The following is a 23429-nucleotide window of genomic DNA, read 5'->3' as shown; positions in this document are numbered from 1 at the left end:
ATATTACCAGTATTGTTCCTTCGTAGAATACCAAATAATGTACCAGTATTGTTCCTTCGTAGAATACCAAATATATTACCAGTATTGTTCAATCATAAATTACCAAATATATTACCAGTATTGTTCCTTCGTAGATTACCAAATATATTACCAATATTGTTCCTTCGTAGAATACGAAATATATTACCAGTATTGTTCCTTCGTAGAATACCAAATATATTACCAGTATTGTTCAATCATAGGTTACCAAATATATTACCAGTATTGTTCCTTCGTAGATTACCAAATATATTACCAGTATTGTTCCTTCGTAGAATACCAAATATATTACCAATATTGTTCCTTCGTAGAATACCAAATATATTACCAGTATTGTTCCATTGTAGAATACCAAATATATTACCAGTATTGTTCCTTCGTAGAATACCAAATATATTACCAGTATTGTTCCATTGTAGAATACCAAATATATTACCAGTATTGTTCCTTCATAGAATACCAAATATATTACCAGTATTGTTCCTTCATAGATTACCAAATATATTACCAGTATTGTTCCATTGTAGAATACCAAATACATAACCAGTATTATTCCATCACAGATTATATATATAATTACCAAATACATAACCAGTATTATTCCATCACAGATTATATATATAATTACCAAATACATAACCAGTATTATTCCATCACAGATTATATATATAATTACCAATTACCGGGGGGGGGGGGGGGGGGGGGGGGGGGGGGAAATGAGGTATATCAAATGAGTATAAGTATTACCGTTACATATATGTATAACAAAAAAGACCTGAAAGTTATATAATCTCCTAACAAGAGATTCACGAGGGATCATGGCACAAAACATTGATATATCAGTCAAATGAAAGACCGATCTTTTCTCTTCTTTTTCCATCTTTCACTCTTCTTCAAAACATTTAATAACTTGATATAGTACAATATAGCAGGAGCAACCTGCAATAGTCATAGATAATAGTATGTGTAATGGTAAATTATAGTAATTATAAGATAACAAAAGTTAATTGTCAAAATCTAAGATGGCTGCCAGTCGGCCATGTTGTTTTTCGATTGGTGCCAAAATGCAATATGCAAAACTAGGGACAAAGGGGAACTAAAATAAGTAAATGAGTAAGGATTGTAATGCGACAGATTCTGGTCACCATTTGAGTAAGGACTAATGTGACAAATTTTGGTCACCATTTGAGTAATGATTGTAATGCGACAGATTCTGGTCACCATTTGAGTAAGGATTAATGTGACAAATTCTGGTTACCATTCGAGTAAGGATTGTAATGTGACAAATTCTGGTCACCATTTGAGTAAGAATTGTAATGTGACAAATTCTGGTCACCATTCTGGTCACCATTTGAGTAAGGACTGTAATGTGACAAATTCTGGTCACCATTCAAGTAAGGACTAATGTGACAAATTCTGGTCACCATTCGAGTAAGGATTGTAATGTGACAAATTCTGGTCACCATTTGAGTAAGAATTGTAATGTGTCAAATTCTGGTCACCATTTGAGTAAGGATTGTAATGCGACAGTTTTTGGTCACCATTCGAGTAAGGATTGTAATGTGACAAATTCTGGTCACCATTTGAGTAAGGATTGTAATGTGACAGATTTTGGTCACCATTCGAGTAAGGATTGTAATGTGACAAATTCTGGTCACCATTTGAGTAAGGATTGTAATGTGACAGATTCTGGTCACCATTTGAGTAAGAATTGTAAGACAAATTCTGGTCACCATTTGAGTAAGGATTGTAATGTGACAAATTCTGTTCTCCATTCGAGTAAGGATTGTAATGTGACAAATTCTGGTCACTTTTCCAGGAAGGAATGTTATGTGACCGATTCTGGTCATCATTTGAGGAAAGATTTTACGGATGCAACAATGTTATTCAATGCGAGTAAATTTTTGAAATATAAATGCAATTTCAGGCACATTAAAATTTTTTGATGGACCTGCAGATTTTGATACATTACCCTGAAAGCAACAAAGCTCACTTGGTCTGTCCTCATTTCAAAAACAAACAGCTCTGGCCCAATCAGTCAAAATGAATCACAATTAATCAAATTGGCTGTGGCAACACTACAGCACCCGCCAATATCAACGTACAAAAATATTCCATATCACAAAATATAACTTCATCAGTGAAACACTACAACTGTAACAGCTATAAAAGCAGTCTAGACCAGTAGATTCAGCTAAATTAGCAGAGAATTAATAATTAATAGTATACATATAAGTAATAAATTATGCATGTTTCAAAAATGTTTAAATATATGTAAACACATCATTAATAAATCTATACTAAATATTTTGGAATTTCTCAAAATTAGAGGTTTTCATTATATGGAGAATGTACATGTACAATGTATATATTGAAAAAATCTGTAAGGTAGCACACCACAGTAAGACAGCCTGGCCATGGGCAATTTTTTTGTTAAGCAAATAACTCCTGTATTATGATATGTATAAAAAATGAAAAAATAAATGTACACTATAATTGGTATATCCAGTATGAAGTAGTACATACAGGCTTCACATTTATTAAAACAAAAATCAATAAATTGGTTCCGGATTTTAAATATCCGGATTTTCCGAACGTGTGTTTACACAGGAAATTTAGTTTCGCCTACAGCGCAAAATGGAAGCCCACAGAAAAGGTAAGATAGCGGAAAAACTTAATTTACAACATATGTCCAAACAAGATTAATTCTGTCTTTGGGATAGAGATATTTAATCTTAAATAGGTTTCAGAAAAAAAATTGTGTAGAGAATTGTGCCATTTTGGGTCAAATATCATAATATTTTGCAATTTTTGAGAATTTTTTAAGCTGTTACCATGGTATTCACAGCTCTAAAAATCACAGAAAATATCAGTTTACTTATCCTTCAGAGCTCTATTAAAATTGCAAATGTTGTACAGATTTCAAATATATATACTTTATTAGAGGTTATATGTAAGGTTAACTGGCAATGTTTACATATCTAAAGCATGTGCCATATTTTTCAGAATTTGGCATTTTTACTGTACACTGCTACCTTATAAGGGCTGAAAAATGTAATTTTTTGGAAATTGTGCTTAATTATGCTTGATTAAGCTTCATTTTAGTTCATTATTGCTCAAATATGCATAAAAACAATTTAAAACTTGTTTATTATCTGGCTTGTCATATTAGAGGAATCAAGGGAGGTAACTCGCATATTTACCCATTTTAAGGGTGGGTTAATTAAGGTAGCACACCACAGTAAGACAGCCTGGCCATGGGCAATTTTTTTGTTAAGCAAATAACTCCTGTATTATGATATGCATAAAAAATGAAAAAATAAATGTACACTATAATTGGTATATCCAGTATGAAGTAGTACATACAGGCTTCACATTTATTAAAACAAAAATCAATAAATTGGTTCCGGATTTTAAATATCCGGATTTTCCGAACGTGTGTTTACACAGGAAATTTAGTTTCGCCTACAGCGCAAAATGGAAGCCCACAGAAAAGGTAAGATAGCGGAAAAACTTAATTTACAACATATGTCCAAACAAGATTAATTCTGTCTTTGGGATAGAGATATTTAATTTTAAATAGGTTTCAGAAAAAAAATTGTGTAGAGAATTGTGCCATTTTGGGTCAAATATCATAATATTTTGCAATTTTTGAGAATTTTTTAAGCTGTTACCATGGTATTCACAGCTCTAAAAATCACAGAAAATATCAGTTTACTTATCCTTCAGAGCTCTATTAAAATTGCAAATGTTGTACAGATTTCAAATATATATACTTTATTAGAGGTTATATGTAAGGTTAACTGGCAATGTTTACATATCTAAAGCATGTGCCATATTTTTCAGAATTTGGCATTTTTACTGTACACTGCTACCTTATAAGGGCTGAAAAATGTTATTTTTTGGAAATTGTGCTTAATTATGCTTGATTAAGCTTCATTTTAGTTCATTATTGCCCAAAAATGCATAAAAACAATTTAAAACTTGTTTATTATCAGGCTTGTCATATTAGAGGAATCAAGGGAGGTAACTCGCATATTTACCCATTTTAAGGGTGGGTTAATTAAGCATAATGTTAATGAGTCAGTGTAAATTGAAAAGATATTCTATGTTTTATAACAAACCCAAAATAACTTATTGGGTATCTAACAAACCATATAGACTGAATTCTGGTTTGTTTTACCTGATTTATTACCCCGTATCCATGGAAACTATTACAGTAAGTGTTATTTTTTGAAATATTTGGTGAAACCATTATTTTCAATTTATTTATACATTGGTAAGCATGTAATTTCAATTGATGGAGTGTACGGTTGATACAATATTGTCAATTATTGTCACTTCCTTCGGTAAAGCAGAAAAAATAGCATTTTCCGCATAAAATGGGATCAGCGGACACTTTCATATGATCATTGGTACATATCTGAATTACCGGGGTGGAAACAGATGACTGTGATGTCATAGGCATGACATTTTGAAATCTTGGATGTCATGTCATGATTTATCAGTTAGAATATTGCATGTGTTGCTAAGCTGAGGTTTGGAAAGGAATTTGGTTATTTATTATGACCCCATTGAGTATTTATGACGTCATAGATACCATCTGATGACGTCATAGTTACTGATGACGTCATGGTGACGATGACGTCATATTACAAGGCTAAATTTGATAGTTGTATAGTATTTTTTGCTTGATTACATGCACAGAGACTCAAAGTACCACATTCAACTCAAAACACAACTTTATTCAAGAGATATACAGAATTATGGGAGTTTTCATCTTTAAAATTACCTCCCCTTATTACTGGATTGGGAGAAAAAGTTGTCAAAATACACCTCTCAGGGAAATCAGCAATACTCGGTGACTATTAAAGATACACAGTAACCCGATATGTCATTTTGTTCGTCGGAACATATTCTAGACATTCATGGGGTTTTTAGTAAAATTAGAATTAACAAAAGTGATGTATAAGGTAGCACACCACAGTAAGACAGCCTGGCCATGGGCAATTTTTTTGTTAAGCAAATAACTCCTGTATTATGATATGCATAAAAAATGAAAAAATAAATGTACACTATAATTGGTATATCCAGTATGAAGTAGTACATACAGGCTTCACATTTATTAAAACAAAAATCAATAAATTGGTTCCGGATTTTAAATATCCGGATTTTCCGAACGTGTGTTTACACAGGAAATTTAGTTTCGCCTACAGCGCAAAATGGAAGCCCACAGAAAAGGTAAGATAGCGGAAAAACTTAATTTACAACATATGTCCAAACAAGATTAATTCTGTCTTTGGGATAGAGATATTTAATTTTAAATAGGTTTCAGAAAAAAAATTGTGTAGAGAATTGTGCCATTTTGGGTCAAATATCATAATATTTTGCAATTTTTGAGAATTTTTTAAGCTGTTACCATGGTATTCACAGCTCTAAAAATCACAGAAAATATCAGTTTACTTATCCTTCAGAGCTCTATTAAAATTGCAAATGTTGTACAGATTTCAAATATATATACTTTATTAGAGGTTATATGTAAGGTTAACTGGCAATGTTTACATATCTAAAGCATGTGCCATATTTTTCAGAATTTGGCATTTTTACTGTACACTGCTACCTAAGCATAATGTTAATGGGTCAGTGTAAATTGAAAAGATATTCTATGTTTTATAACAAACCCAAAATAACTTATTGGGTATCTAACAAACCATATAGACTGAATTCTGGTTGGTTTTACCTGATTTATTACCCCGTATCCATGGAAACTATTACAGTAAGTGTTATTTTTTGAAATATTTGGTGAAACCATTATTTTCAATTTATTTATACATTGGTAAGCATGTAATTTCAATTGATGGAGTGTACGGTTGATACAATATTGTCAATTATTGTCACTTCCTTCGGTAAAGCAGAAAAAAATAGCATTTTCCGCATAAAATGGGATCAGCGGACACTTTCATATGATCATTGGTACATATCTGAATTACCGGGGTGGAAACAGATGACTGTGATGTCATAGGCATGACATTTTGAAATCTTGGATGTCATGTCATGATTTATCAGTTAGAATATTGCATGTGTTGCTAAGCTGAGGTTTGGAAAGGAATTTGGTTATTTATTATGACACCATTGAGTATTTATGACGTCATAGATACCATCTGATGACGTCATAGTTACTGATGACGTCATGGTAACTATGACGTCATATTTCAAGGCTAAATTTGATAGTTGTATAGTATTTTTTGCTTGATTACATGCACAGAGACTCAAAGTACCACATTCAACTCAAAACACAACTTTATTCAAGAGATATACAGAATTATGGGAGTTTTCATCTTTAAAATTACCTCCCCTTATTACTGGATTGGGAGAAAAAGTTGTCAAAATACACCTCTCGGGGAAATCAGCAATACTCGGTGACTATTAAAGATACACAGTAACCCGATATGTCATTTTGTTCGTCGGAACATATTCTAGACATTCAAGGGGTTTTTAGTAAAATTAGAATTAACAAAAGTGATGTATAAGGTAGCACACCACAGTAAGACAGCCTGGCCATGGGCAATTTTTTTGTTAAGCAAATAACTCCTGTATTATGATATGTATAAAAAATGAAAAAATAAATGTACACTATAATTGGTATATCCAGTATGAAGTAGTGCATACAGGCTTCACATTTATTAAAACAAAAATCAATAAATTGGTTCCGTATTTTAAATATCCGAATTTTCCGAACGTGTGTTTACACAGGAAATTTAGTTTCGCCTACAGCGCAAAATGGAAGCCCACAGAAAAGGTAAGATAGCGGAAAAACTTAATTTACAACATATGTCCAAACAAGATTAATTCTGTCTTTGGGATAGAGATATTTAATTTTAAATAGGTTTCAGAAAAAAAATTGTGTAGAGAATTGTGCCATTTTGGGTCAAATATCATAATATTTTGCAATTTTTGAGAATTTTTTAAGCTGTTACCATGGTATTCACAGCTCTAAAAATCACAGAAAATATCAGTTTACTTATCCTTCAGAGCTCTATTAAAATTGCAAATGTTGTACAGATTTCAAATATATATACTTTATTAGAGGTTATATGTAAGGTTAACTGGCAATGTTTACATATCTAAAGCATGTGCCATATTTTTCAGAATTTGGCATTTTTACTGTACACTGCTACCTAAACAAACCATACATTTTCTGTACTATATTTACTCAGTCTAAAGCTGTTCTGACACTTGTGAGAGCTAAAAACCCTATTTAACCACATTCTTCATCACCATCTCCAGAGCATCCTTCCTCTTTAGGACACGCGGAGCTTTGTACTGATTGGATGAGGCAGATGTAGTTGCTATAGTGAAGTCCCTTAGTTCCTGGAATGTACCAGGGCTGACCATATGAATCCTCATTGGGCGAATACTACCTTTCTTCCTAAATGACTGGTATACATATGACTGCTTACATAGAGATTCGTCAACCTGTAATGGGAGATAATTCACACAGTATAATCTGAATTTGACTTACCTAATTTGAATATCCCCAGTTTATAGATAAAGCTATCTCTAATAAAATACTGCAGACCTCCTAGGACGCATTCATACAAAATTTTATAAATCTGTACATTTACATGACAAACATGTTATTTCTATTATGTTTGTTGTGTATATAATAAGGAATATTTACTTACAAAATCCTTTTGATCATCAGACAAGACAAAGTCCTCCATTTCTAGTTCAAGTTCTACAAATACATGGTAAAATGGCACATAGCTCTCTTTGTCCTTAGGATCTAAAAGTGGAAACAAGATACTGATAGAAGTATGTGTATATATACAGCCACTGAAGTATGTGTATATATACAGCCACTGAAGTATGTGTATATATACAGCCACTGAAGTATGTGTATATACAGCCACTGAAGTATGTGTATATATACAGCCACTGAAGTATGTGTATATATACAGCCACTGAAGTATGTGTATATATACAGCCACTGAAGTATGTGTATATACAGCCACTGAAGTATGTGTATATATACAGCCACTGAAGTATGTGTATATATACAGCCACCGAAGTATGTGTATATATGCAGCCACCGAAGTATGTGTATATATACAGCCACCGAAGTATGTGTATATATACAGCCACCGAAGTATGTGTATATATACAGCCACCGAAGTATGTGTATATATACAGCCACCGAAGTATGTGTATATATACAGCCACCGAAGTATGTGTATATATACAGCCACCGAAGTATGTGTATATATACAGCCACCGAAGTATGTGTATATATACAGCCACCGAAGTATGTGTATATATACAGCCACCGAAGTATGTGTATATATACAGCCACCGAAGTATGTGTATATATACAGCCACCGAAGTATGTGTACATATACAGCCACTGAAGTATGTGTACATATACAGCCACTGAAGTATGTGTATATACAGCCAAATTAGTGAGTACATTGTATAACAGGTAACATTAATGAAAAGATTGAAATTTAATGTGTTTCTTCAACAAAAGGACAAAAGCCCCCCCGGACATTAGCCCCCCCGGACATTAGCCCCTAGGACAAAAGCCCCTCCGGACGAAAGCCCCCCTGGACATTAGCCCCCCCGGACAAAAGCCCCTTCTTTATAAATTTAGCTGGTATACTTTAAATAAATCTGTACTTTTGAAAAACAGAAACTATATATATATATTGTTGTTTTTAGCTCTGAAATTTGGAGAATAATTGTATGGAAAATGAAGGTCCTTGGTTCAATGTCAGTGTAGCATTATATGTCTGTGTTTAAACATCATAATTTATTTTTTCAAACTTAATATTATCAAGTCAGCTAAAAATTTCAGGAAAGTTCTCCATGTTGAACAAATTGTTACTGATTACACATAATTTTTGACTTCCTAATATACTGCAAATATTGCTATATATAATCAAAGAAATGCCTACAAAAGCAATAAACATTAAATTTTGATCCCTATTTACAGTGTCTCAAATTATAATATAATAAGTACCTAACCAAACATGTTGCTCTACGTTGTATTAAGTGGAACAGCTTATTGTTTATGTAACAGACAGTTCAAGTAGTTGTTGTTGGAACTGGTTGTTTACATTGTCGAAGCCACTGATGACATATGTATATGTAGCAATTAAAAATCAACAGAAAAATAAATATCATTTTTTTTTTCATGAAGGGGCTTTTGTCCACTTTTTGATTAGTGTGAAGGGGCTTTTGTCCTAGGGGCTTTTGTCCTAGGGGCTAATGTCCGGGGGGGGGGGGGGGGGGGGGGGGGGGGGGGGGGGCTAATGTCCGGGGGGGGGGGGGGGGGGGGGGCTTTTGTCCGTACCTCATATACAACAGTTCCATTTTCCCCTACAGTCAGCTACTTAAATATCAATACAATTTATATGGCTAGTCAGATTAGAGTATCTTTACTTTCAAAAATCTTTTTGTTTCAAATTATAATACAATGTATACCAAATAATATGGTTGACAACACAATATACATACCCTCTTCCACCTCCATCAACACACTCTCAGCACAACAATAGTCCACCAGTTTTGACCCAGACCAGTGAGCCACACTCTCCGACAGAGCTCGGAAAAAAGCTACTTCTGACGTTTTCTCCCCTCTTACGTTCAACAGCTGGCCCTGTCTGTAAACATCACCCAAACACAATCACCAAACGCTGTATTCATAACAGAAATGAAAAGCGTGAATGCATTTAGACTTTTTCTGGTGACACTTAATACTGTAGATACATATATATATTTTATATACAAGCCAAACAAAAAAAAAAAAAAAACCATACTGGTCTAGTATTTATATGAACTCAATGATGCAATACTGTTGTTAAAATAGACATTGTACATGAAATGAATACACATTTTTTCCTGGCTAAACTCAATTATGTTGAGGTAGAACAATTGGATGCATGGTTGGTTGGTTGGTTGGTTGGTTGGTTGGGGGTTCGAAGGGCTTCTGGCAGTATACTCACCTGTATATGGACTCTATGATGACACTGGCAGTATACAATATACTCACCTGTATATGGATTCTATGACAATACTGGCAGTATACTCACCTGTATATGGACTCTATGATGACACTGGCAGTATACTCACCTGTACATAAACTTTGATGACACTGGCAGTATACAATATACTCACCTGTATATGGATTCTATGACAATAATGGCAGTATACAATATACTCACCTGTACATGAATACTGGCAGTATACTCACCTGTATATGGACTCTATGACAATACTGGCAGTATACTCACCTGTATATGGACTCTATGACAATACCAGCAGTATACTCACCTGTATATGGACTCTATGACAATAATGGCAGTATACTCCCCTGTATATGGACTCTATGAAAATAATGGCAGTATACTCACCTGTACATGAACTCTATGATGACACTGGCAGTATACAATGTACTCACCTGTATATGGACTCTATGACAATACCAGCAGTATACTCACCTGTATATGGACTCTATGACAATACTGGCAGTATACAATATACTCACCTGTACATGAATACTGGCAGTATACTCACCTGTATATGGACTCTATGACAATACTGGCAGTATACTCACCTGTATATGGACTCTATGACAATACCAGCAGTATACTCACCTGTATATGGACTCTATGACAATACCAGCAGCATATACTCACCTGTATATGGACTCTACAACAATACCGTCAGTATACTCACCTGTATATGGACTCTATGACAATACTGGCAGTATACTCACCTGTATATGGACTCTATGACAATACTGGCAGTATACTCACCTGTATATTGACTCTATGACAATACCAGCAGTATACTCACCTGTATATGGACTCTATGACAATACTGGCAATATACTCACCTGTATATGGACTCTATGACAATACTGGCAGTATACTCACCTGTATATGGACTCTATGACAACACTGGCAGTATACTTACCTGTATATGGACTCTATGACAATACCGTCAGTATACTTACCTGTATATGGACTCTATGACAATACTGGCAGTATACTCACCTGTACATAAACTCTATAACAGGACACTGGTTGTAGAAATCCACAACTTTGACAACATCCCCAAACCTGTACCTCATCAGACCTGAAGCTGTAGTGATGACTAGTTCATACACACATCCTTTCTCCACCTGTAAATATCATATCATCCTTACATACCTGTAAATATATCATCTTTATATCATCTGTATCATTTATATATCAATTACACCTGTAAATATATCATCTTCATATAACCTGTATCATTTATATATCAATTACCTGTAAATATCATATAATCTATATAGTATCTGTAAATGTATACCTGTAAATGTATATCTATAAATTACCTGTAAATGTGTTATCATCTATACATCGCCTGACAATATCATATCAGCCAACAATTGTCTGTAATATACTATTATAGAAGTAATCAATAAGTAATTACCTGATCCATGAAATAAGTTTCTGGTTGATTTTCTCCACTTTTCTCCACAGGAATGAATTCATAGAACATTGACTGTTGGGCCATTAGGTAATGACTAGGTCTCTCAAGGGGCCAGATATTGACCCCTAAAAGTCCTTCAGAGGCTGCATACAGAGGAGAGTAGAGGGGTACTCCTTTACAGAATGTTTCCCTCAGCATATCTCCTTGGAGGGCAAATGTACCCGTATCAGTCCCTAAAACAACATTACAATTTGGCCATAATCTTTTCACCAAACTGATTCGGCCATCTTTGAACGATGCCCTGATCTCATCTGCTCTTTTCTTGTCTGGTTTTAACGATTTCTCCAGTTCAGTTCTAATGCTATCATCAATATTAAGAGATGTATTAATGTGACCTTTCTCAATGTCATCCACAAGATTTTCCCAATGACATTCCAGAGCCTGGAGTGAGTTGTACACTATGGAGGAAAAGTTAGCTTCTATGATTCCGATATTCCGATCCCTTAAAGCAAACAGTAAATGGACATATAAGGCCTCCGGTTCACTGAGAATTTCATATCCAACACTTGGGGTAGAGTATAGACTCAACAAAGACTTGGAGTTTGATGGGGACGAGGAGTTTGGGCCAATAGGTATTCCTGAGGGGGATTCTCTCAATTTAGGAGTGTAGAAAAGTTTGAGACTTTTCTTGAGCGAATTTGTACCAGAAAATGTCTTGACCATACTAGTGTATGCTATAGCTACTCCTTGCAAGAAAAATAATAGTCTTTGTTCCTTGATCATTGGCAATATACTGCTTTTCCCTGAGGTTCCTGAGGTGACAGCAAATATGATTGGGGGAGAGGATGTCAGGATATTTTCCTCTCCAGACATCATTCTTTTTATGTAATCCTCATAATGATTTATCCTTGTTAGAGGGTGACTCTTCACAAAATCCTCTCTAGTTTTTATCTCAGAAAATCTGTATTTGGCACCATATTCTGTATCTTTATTTCTTTGAAGCCTTTGTAAAAGAATTTCATTTTGTACAGCTTTGATATCTTTAGATCGTCTGGCCATTTTCCATAGTTGATACTGTCCAACTAGAGCAAGAGCATTGTTGGCGATGTATTGGTAAATCTTGCTTCGCAAGGTGTAGAATTTTGTATCATCAATATCCTTTCTGTAGAAGTCTAAAGTCACGGTTGTTGTCAGCATGCATACACCAAGTACAGAGGCTGGAAGACAGGATTTATGCAAAAATGATTAAATAAAAAAAATGTACATCATATATCGTGGACCTATACAGACACGAAACACCATAAATAAATATGATTACCAGTATATCAGATGTTCTTTTTGCTAGTAAAATAATTGAAAATGATAAATATTATTGTGACCTTAAATGTAGGTCAAGGTCATTCATTTGAATAAACTTGATAGTCTTTCACTTCAGCAGGCTGCAGGCTCAATATCAGGGTTGGGCCTCTTGGTTACTGAGAAGTTGTTTTAAAATTTTAGCCTATCTGACCTCTGTTACCTTGCATTGATTATAGATCAAAATTATTCATTTCAATGCGCATGAAATTCAACCACCCACGCATTCTACAGACCCAATATCAGGTCTCTGGACCTCTTGGTTATTGAGATATTGTTTAAAGAAAAAGATAATGCCAGATGTTGCATCGCGGCATAAGCTCACTTACCCTTAATTCGGAAACAGGGAAGTTACATAAACTTATAAATTATATAAATTATGCTTGTTAGTCCAGATGGGAGGGGTTTTACTTTGAAAGGAAATCGTAGTACCCAGAGAAAACACATATGGTCAGGCAAGTGACCCATAGCTTTTCATGTCTGATCAGGGAATCAAACATTAGCTGCCTAGGTGAAAGACATGTGTATTATCACCTATATGCTACTTCTGACAATAAACCTTGTATAAACTTAACCTCTATTATGAGGCAAATTTCATTTATATTTTAGCCCCATAATTACAGTATAAATACAATAAATTAAGCTAAAATAATTCAAATGCCATACAATCATGATCGATAATTAGATTAAAAGGTCTATATAGAATGAGTCTGTATATATATATACATGTATAGGCCTATATTGCCCTACACTAAAATCACTTATTATTTATGACAATAATACCAAGAGAATGAAGCATAGAAAAATCAAATGCATGGAATATATATACCAACTCACCTGCCCTTAGTTTGGCAAGAATGGAGCTCAATGTGACAGTCATGAGGATTTGGAGATAATATATTCCGAAGAGAGCAGCAGCCACACCGAAACATACACTCCACTTCATAGTATCTTAGTGTTCTGATAACAAAGAACTGTTAGTTTACACTTAAAATACATGTATCATATACAGTTAAATAAAAATACTCTCAGACGGTGAAAGTCAAATCAATGCATCATATAAAAACTGGATTCAAAATATATAATAAGAGACTGGATTGATCCTTTCAAACCTCTAGGCTTTAAACGTAACAGGATACAGATACGTATACATTTGTACATGTACTTGAGGTTCACATGATACAACTAAGAAAATGTATACAATGTACTACACACTTGTATCTGTGTTCCATCTTGATCTGTTACTTCTGACTCATACATGTACTTGTAGCTATAGGGGCATGCAACTATCAGAACAAAGTGAAACGAGTACAGTAGATACAGTCATAACATTTCGTATGTCTGCAGGTTTTTTTAAACAGAGAAAATTTGCACTAATATGATATCATAGACCTAATTTGATGGATTATGACATCAATCCAGAGTGTATGTACTATGTAGATACATGTATAATTGCCATCGTCTAATACTGACTGATAGCATTGGAGAAAACATCAAATGTTAGAATCCTTTGGACCTGTGTAGTGTACATACAATTTCAAACATTGACTCCAACACAGCTATTTTATCATGCACAAGCTCTTCCCCACTGGTGCACTAACAAATTGTCTATCATTCCTTCCTCATTTGTGATCGAATAAAATGTCTAAAATTGATGGCATGTTTCATGCCTGAATCTTGTACAGTCTGAGATGTACATGCATAAAATGATGAAACCCTGGTAAATACTAGCCGCAATACACCGCTCGGCTAGAGAGATCTTCTCTTTAGCTCGATCGGTTGAGCATAAGACTAGTAAGCCAGCGGTCCCGGGTTCGATCCCTAGCGGAGGCAGTGATTTAAATTTAATTAATCCTGCTCTCTGTTACATTGGCGCCCATGTAGGGACTCTGGAATGATACTCAACGCTGCTTGCGAAAGCATTGCTGTTATCCCTGGAAACTCAAGGACGAGTTCTTTCCTGGAGGGGTAGTATGTAACCCTGGTAAATACTAGCCGCAATACACCGCTCGGCTAGAGAGATCTTCTCTTTAGCTCGATCGGTTGAGCGTAAGACTAGTAAGCCAGCGGTCCCGAGTTCGATCCCTAGCGGAGGCAGTGATTTAAATTTAATTAATCCTGCTCTCTGTTACACGATATATAGATAATGGTCTTGTATACAGTCTGAAAATTCCTAGGTTGTAGACTTACTGTTTGGTTTTTGTTTCCAATTGATTTATTAGTAGTAGAAGTCCCCCTCTATGAGAAGATGCAAAGCTCTTCTTCAATTTTATGGGGTTGCCATCATAAGTGATGATCATACCATTACCCTCAGGGGTCCTGGTGCAGAGGCATGAATGGGGTTATTATTAGTGATTTTTCAAATAAAAAGTTGTGCAGGGTATAAATAAAAAGTAAAAGAATAAAAAGTGGTGTGGTTTATTGTGTGATGTAGGCTTCAAGGGCGGTGTACCATTTAGGGTATATATGCCTTGAAGTTTTCTAGTGTTAACGTTGTGAATGGTACATACATGTATATTTACCATTGTATGGCACTGCCACTATATAACCCTACCAATTCAGTTGCGAGTTCACCAGCTTATGAACTGCCAACTTCAAAAAAAAATCGCACGACAAATAAAAAATTGCAGATGTTAATTAAATATAAGCATTGAACGGCTTTCAGTTGGCATTCATAGTCAATATGAATGCCAACTGAAAGCTGTTCAATGCTTAAATACTGCTGCTGTTGGAAGGAGATTGCATTGTGTGCGGAAAGAATGAGTATTTTTAGGTGTCCCTTGTAGCAGCTATGTGTTTGTATGCTTGAGGGTGTGCATGTCTTGTTTGAGGGTCTGAAAGGAGTGAGTATATGTGTTGGGTTTATGGGTAAGATTTGGTGTGCAATGTTGTAAAAGAAGATGATTCTTGTGTGTAGGCAAAGTGTTTGTAGTGTTGGCCATTGTAGTTTGTAGATCATGTCTTTGTAAAAGTTCAAGGAGTAGTAGTGTGCAGCCAGCCGGGATCGAACCCGCGACCCTCGGCTTAATGGTCCGTCGCTCTACCAACTGAGCTAAAGGGAAATTCCCTCTAGCCGGAAGCTAGAAGGCGACCATACAACTATATTTACATTCCTAATGTGGTTTGCTGATATGAACATACCAAGTGAAAACAACAAACATATGACCATGAATACACTATGAAAACCGTATGAAAACATTGTCTCTCGTGCAAATCACCTGATTAATCGTGTCATATTAGTACGCCATCGACAGTAAGACAGGAAGAGTAGCTTCCCTTGGATCGATAATGTTGGTACGAGATAAGTGTTAAAAATATTGAATGATTGTATTTGATATTATTTTATTTTAATACGTCTTTCTTTTTGTTTTATACAAAATTAAACAAAAAAGATCGGAAAATGCGGAACGACATTAAAACAATGGCGTGGTGCATAGGATCTCGCAGCTGTTCTAATAATTTGGCGTTTCGTCGTATACATGACAAATTTTTCTTTTTTTTTTATAAAATTTTTCGTTTTCTCAATATAAATTTTTTAAATCAAGGTTATGTAAATATATGAATAGATTTTTTAAATTTTCATTGCGGCTATGAATACCAGTAGCTAGCTTACATATCCTCCGAGGCGCGCTACCGCGCACCACGGGATATGTAGCTAGCTACTGGTATTCATAGCCGCAATGAAAATTAAAAAAATATATGTGGACATTATTTACAATTAAAACCCGGCCTGCTACACTTGTTACTGAACGAGAGTTGTGGTACTGTATCTGTTGTTTATGTAGCACGCCACTCTTTGATTTATTTTTGGACCCACATAACAAGACACTAACAAAATTCTGTCATTTGCTTCCTTTGCTAATAAATACAGCTTGTATGGTTTTCTAAGTTTGTTCTCTATAGATCTCAGGATCTGAACTGGGTTGGACGCTGGTGGCCATGAGGTCAAATGGTTAGAGCATCCGTCTAGAGTTCATTACTCTAACGGGTCTAGATCCGGCAGAACGATTTACCCAAAAACACCCAAAAACTACCCAAAAACACCCAAAAACTACCCAAAAACTACAAAAAACACCTTAAAACATCTCACAACATCAACACATTATATGAAAACGTCATTAGAAATTGATATGTATATGTTAACATATCAAATACAGCTATTGATACCTTCTTTTGTTGACTTATCGGCGAGTAGGGTTTTGACGGCCAGGGAGATAACTCTTACAAACAGTCATACAATAAAACCGGCAAGACAATTATCTAGCGTAGTTTGTCGATTCACGCACATCTATCTTCCAGACATTTTTTTTCATTTACCTTATTAACGATTGAATTATTACTATTGCTTGAATTTGATGTGTTTTGGGGTGTTTTTGGGTAAATCGTTCGACCCTCTAGATCTGCTACATGCAGGACTTATGTAACATCCCAACAACAGCTTATATTGAATCATTGTAATTCGACGGTCCACCATACCATTGCCTTAAAATCAATATGCAATACGTCGTGTTCTATTTCTCCACTTATTCACTTTCACTCCTCGACCATCTACAAGATTATTGGTAAATACAAACTGTATCTATGCTAAATTCACTGTTATCTAACGAGTTATGTCACCAGTACTGTTACGTATACGTAATAAGTAATACTTAAAATTTACTGAATGCGAGAATTCCTTCCTATAAGTAAAGAAGGATTCAGTACCTAATTTATTGTAAATATATATATATACTTACCACCAAAAACTGTTGATTTACAACCCAAGCTGCTGTTGTACATTTTTTGTTGTTGACCAATCAGAAGAGTTCCAATACAGGAAGTTTGCAATTGGACAATTAAGTTAAGTGTCCTCATGATAGACCTATGATGTAGACGTTTTTGAAAAAAACCGATGCTGTCAAGCGTTAAACAACATCAATATGATTTATGTTTCACATGAAAGTATAACACAATACACCCATAAAGTATATTTAAATATAGCTGCATTTGCAATTGTGTATTTCAGGACAAACCGAAAGTAATGTGTATAATATTGGATTCGGATAGGATGAATATCCGGAATTCTAAATATTATGTGTTTAGTGCCTTACGGGATTTTTCATTAATAGCAAACACAAATATATACCATCTATGAAATAAATATTTAATAAATAAAAAAGCATTTGGAAAATGGAGAAGAGACGAGAAAGAGTATTGATATTTACTTATACTATTTTTTTATACAATTAATACTGGATTTTTACAAAAGCAATAGCTTCATGTAAAGCGACTGGATGATATGGCATGTGAGGGTTTCAAAATATTGAATATGTATCACATGCCTGTCAGTGTCGGCCGATTTCCAAGTATATGACCTTTAGAAGGAACAGTCAGCAGATTACTAAAGTCATTTTCTTTTGAGACCTCCTAGCTGGGTGTGGAACAGTCTCACAAATGTCTTTCGAAGAGTTGAAAACTTAACGGAGATTTGGAGGCTGATACACTCCTGGTGGGTGGTCGGGTGACACAGTGGCAACACACTAGCCTTTCACCTATATATATACGTCCCCGATTGGACGTGAAAAGGTATGGGGTCAAGCACCTGCCCGACCACGTGGGTTTCCCTCGGGTACTCCAGTTTCCTCCCACAGTAAGACCCCTCGAGCGATTTCATCCGGGCCAAAAAGCGTGATTAATATGAGTTGACATTAGAGGATATTGAATGGTTTCCCGTTTAGTATAACCCATATTTCACGAGTATGACAGAATATCGATATTTTCACGAGTGCGAAGCACGAATGAAAATTATCGAAATATTCTGTCGCACTCGTGAAAATATCGATATTCTCCCATACTTGTGAAATATATGTTATACTAAACGGGAAACCATTCAATATCCTCTATATATATTTCATTGGCAAAAATGCAACGAATTTCTATAATTCACTGGCAAAAATCATCAAAGCTTGTTTCGCAATTGTTGTAAAATAAATAAAGTTTACATTTTACACTCCTGGTATGGTCTCATCTGTCAATGCAAGGTCTGCAAACAATGATGGCAATTTCCTTTTTTTTATACCCAAATCCTGCCCGTGACACTTTTATATTCTTATTCTTTGCATTATTATACCTTTCTTTGTTTTACACTATATAAAAGTAGACAATAGAAATGCTATTTGAACCACATCCTCCAAAATTGCTATTAACCAGGTTAATAGTCAAATAAGTGCTATTTACCCGGAATGAGCGCATTCATATTTTCGCATTTTTTTTTTTTTTTGCTTCGTTCATTCTGACTGGACAATGCATACGCGTTTTCGACATCGAAACGAAGCAGACACAGTAATCGTTCAAGGAAATGCTACAGGAACATTTCGGAAAATGGCTTAATCTACAAGTTTCGATTACCTAGATGAAGAAATGCTAGAGAGGATTTTTTTTCAGAAAAAGACAGCGCTAACACACAACGAGTAACAAAACGCCAGTTAGCATGCTGAAAGACAATCTTCGGGAAAAATCATAAGTATTAGTGGAGGACATGATGACTGGTCCGAGAGAAAAAAAGTAGAATGATTTAAATGCTGGTATAATAAAACAGTTATTGTATGGGTATTTCTGGCAATAACACTTTTATTGTCCCTCTTGACATTAGCAATTTCCCTCGGCTTCGCCTCGGCAAATACAATGCAGTTCATGTCCCGGGGAACAATACAAGTGTTATTTCCCTCACACCCACACAATAACTGTATACTATTGCATTTAAAATATATATATACATGTAAATATGTACACTGTACATGCTGCTATCTGTTTAACACAACTACTACCAGTGCTGCAACAGAGGTCGTATTTCTGGAGTGAACCGGCACCCATTTTGGCACAAAGGTCCTTATAGCTAATCTTGATCAGGGATATCTCTGGAGTGTAAAGATGCCGGAGGACATTCTGGGAAATACTGAAAAAAGGCCTACTGATTGCCATAAAATAATATGAGTAAAGTGGACCTAAAAATCTTATAGATCAAACATGGGCCGCATTATGTTGCCAGACCGCATCTGATGATAACAGATAATACTCCCGTGTTACAGTTCATATCTTTGGTAACTAAAACAACATAAAAATGCTCCTGAAAATGCATAAAAATACCATTTTTTACTGAAATAATATAAATAACACAATGATTGAATTACTATGGCACTTTATACACGGAGAAAAAAAAAAACTAATACAAGTTCAAGTTCTTTATTGACTTTGAGTCTTCCGACTCATCAGTATCATATACATGTACATACATTGTAATATACAAACATAACATTGACAACATCAGACAAAACACACAAAACACATAAATTCGTGCCAGAGACAATATATTCGGAAAGCATAACTATGTTAAAGAAGCTCTTTAAATTTGACATTTGCCACTTTGATGTATTTGGCCAATTTTTCTAATTCTTTGGTATTTTGGGCCGTTAAATAATTGTATCAATTTCAACATACTTGGTTTTTTAAAATAGTAACTTTTCAAATACTTCTTACGAATATCAGAATAACATGGACATTTTAAAATAAAATGAAATTCATCCTCGACATCATTTAAATTACATACAGAACAAATTCTCAAGTGTCTCTGGATATTTTGATAACGACATACAGATGACAATATTTACATATTTTCACATCTATAAGAGGGATTTATATGTCTATAAAAACAAGTTACAATTGAAGACATCAAATATCTTACATCCGTAATGTCATAGCATGTCATTGTTAAGTATTAGCTTAAACTGATAGCAAACTAATCAATGTATAAGATTCATCCCAATAATAACAATTTCCCTGATGTTGTTTGCAAAGCAATGCAAATAGTATCTCATAAGTATGTTTATGTTATTGGACATTTGAAATGTACACACCTCATGAAAACAAAGCACTATCTTATTTTAATAGATATACTTTCTTATAGTTTGCCTGGCCCTTGTCAATTGAAATTTAAGTCGCTTATGGGTACCCCGATAAAATGCTATAAAAAATACCCAGCATTTCCCAGAATATACCTGATCAAAATTAGTCATAAGGACCTTTGTGCCAAAATGGGTACCGGTTGGTAAAAAATAGAGGACTTTTGGGCCCTCTGTTGCAGCACTATACCTTCAAACTTCAACACAACTCTGGTATACAGTTTGTGTATGCGTGTGTATATGAAAGTTGTCTGTGTTTTGCACTATTGTAATATTACTATGTACTAAACTATAGTAATTTTGATGTCATTGTAATAATTTATGTAGTAACTATGTAAAGAGCTTGCTAGGTAGGGACTCTCCAAATCACATAATCTCTGGCCTTTATGTACATCTATTTTGACATATTACATATGTACTTAATCTATTCATTTCTTGTTCAATATAGTTCGACCTCAGCTTCAGAGTGTAAAAAAGTGCATCCATCTTATGATTTAACATCCCGTCTTAGTTAATTAAAAACGCAAATCCCTTATCTAGTTATTACTGCTTGGTATACTGTGGTATTTACTATTTGCTGTCCTATGTTTGTCGCAAAAATATCTGACGTAATCATTGTTATATATACGACGTTAAATAAGGGCTCTTTAATCCAGTTCCAAGGATGACCTCAAATTTTTATCCTGCTTATATGTCACCCTATTGGGAATTACAGTTTTAAAAGTGAAAGACTTTTGATCGGTTCTATACGATGAGTGGTCAGAGCCTTCGCCTAGTTCCTTACCTGTGTTGCTAACCACCTCGCAATGATAACAATTGAACACTATACAAATAGCTCTGTGTGTGGTAATGATGTTGTCATCCTCATTATCTAAAATAAAACTTTCAAAAAAATCATTTCTGCAATTGGTAGAGATAAATGACTTAAACATCTTTTAGAGCACAGCTATTCTCCATATTTCAAAATGTAATGATTTCTTAACGACTAATAAAGGCGGCCAGTGATGTGTTAGCATGCATTAATGTATCATTAAAAGCTCGTCTATTTTAAGGTTGCAGGAAGCACACTTACAGACCTACCATTGCCTTATTTAACAGTTTTTTTCTTTTGAAAATAGGGATGACATAGCTAGCGTTTGCTTTATTGATATTATTGATCAAATTAAATAGGTCGCAAAATTCAAACTAGAGGGCAAATAGGAAACGATATCTCAAACATATAAATTCATTCTTCTAAAAGAGAATCGTTAACCTTAATTAGCAGAAAAAGGAATACAATTTGTCCAGACGTAATATTTCAAAATGAAACTAACAAATGTTTGATAAACAAGTTTATCAGTGGTCCAAACAATCCGTGGACAACGTCCTTAAATAAATTCGCATCGAGGTAGACCTACATGTATGTACTGTATATTACAGGTGAAGTATCCTATCTGGACAGGGTAATCTATAGTAAAGTATGCGTCATGCAATCGTTGGAGACGAGTAGAACAGCTAATTATGTTTACAGGCACAATTAAGGACTAACAACATGGTTCGTAATTCGTGACCATTTACTAGTTGAGAAAGATAGATATTTTGTATAACACTTTGGACAATATTAACTGCATTAATTTTATCTTTTATTTATATATTATTTTTGATATAGAACACCCACTCCCAAAGAACGATTCTTCCGTCAAACGATTTGATTTTTTCCCTACACTTCGATTCCCCCTCTGTTGGTCGACATGGCTTTTTTTGAAGAGCTTGTCAGAATAAGTAACAGATATTGCAAAGTCCTTCAGTTTTGCCTATAAGTATATGTTTTAGATTGAATAACAAATATTTGATTGACCATGTCAATCCGATATAAGATGTATAAGTTATGATAAAGAACATTACAGACCTTTCAACATCAGCCAACTACCTCGATCATTACTTACAACGTTACCAAAAGGGACGGCTTACAACTAATCTGTATGATAATTAAGATGATTCTAATTTTCCAATCGTTAATTTTCCCTTTCTATGTAGCAACATTCCTGCATCCCCTACAGTGTTTACATGTCCCAGTTAATTGGATATTTAATGGCTTGTTTTCATTATTACGATTTTCGTGACAGATGGCGACTGCTGATAGAGAAATTCACAACATAAGGTTTCGAGAACATTGCATTATGATTAAACCACAGACACGTTCTATGGTCGACATCATAGTCTCGTTTAGAAATATTTATTTCCTTATGCGATATGTCTATGGTTTTATTGTCACAACTCTAAGTCTCATCTGAGATTGTGGTGTAACCCATATATGACTTAGATTTGTATGATGAGTGTCGATGTGACCTAGATTTGCATGGGGAGTGTCGTCGATGAAGCCGATGACGCTTACTCTTCCATAGCACCTGATAATATTTACCTTGTTCTTTTTCTAAAGTCTCCATGCATATCTATATTTTTGTTTATATTTTGCCATCGTTTAATAGATTTTCAATTTGAACTATGACAATGTTATTGTGGCAGGCTGTTCCTTTGTTGTTTTTTGTATTTGTCTGTTTTACTGAGCAGTCGACATAACATAACTGTATTGTGTCTCACTGACTCTAACATAACAATTTAAGAAGTTGGATTATA

At 34.7% G+C, this 23429-nt stretch overlaps 1 protein-coding gene across 2 annotated transcripts; it reads right to left on the bottom strand.

The window, feature by feature from the left end:
- Positions 1-1768: 1768 nt before the first annotated feature.
- Positions 1769-17708, bottom strand: LOC117329027 (GH3 domain-containing protein-like). Of its 2 annotated transcripts, XR_004533092.1 has the most exons (8): positions 17613-17708; positions 13714-13836; positions 11521-12737; positions 11097-11224; positions 9556-9701; positions 7725-7825; positions 7222-7515; positions 1769-2426 (listed from the first exon to the last, which is right to left on the bottom strand). XR_004533092.1 is itself a non-coding variant. In XM_033886713.1 (7 exons), the coding sequence occupies exons 2-7, from the start codon at positions 13820-13822 to the stop codon at positions 7294-7296; spliced, it is 1923 nt and encodes a 640-aa protein (XP_033742604.1). In that variant the 5' UTR covers positions 13823-13836; positions 17613-17708; the 3' UTR covers positions 7149-7293. The 2 variants fall into 2 exon arrangements, 1 of the variants encoding a protein (XP_033742604.1); XM_033886713.1 differs by lacking the exon at positions 1769-2426 and having other exon boundaries at positions 7149-7515.
- Between the last annotated feature and the right edge of the window lie 5721 nt (positions 17709-23429).

Source organism: Pecten maximus, chromosome 6 (genome assembly GCF_902652985.1).
Source record: "Pecten maximus chromosome 6, xPecMax1.1, whole genome shotgun sequence".
NCBI classification, from domain to species: domain Eukaryota; kingdom Metazoa; phylum Mollusca; class Bivalvia; order Pectinida; family Pectinidae; genus Pecten; species Pecten maximus.
This window is presented reverse-complemented; position numbering and strand designations above follow the sequence as displayed.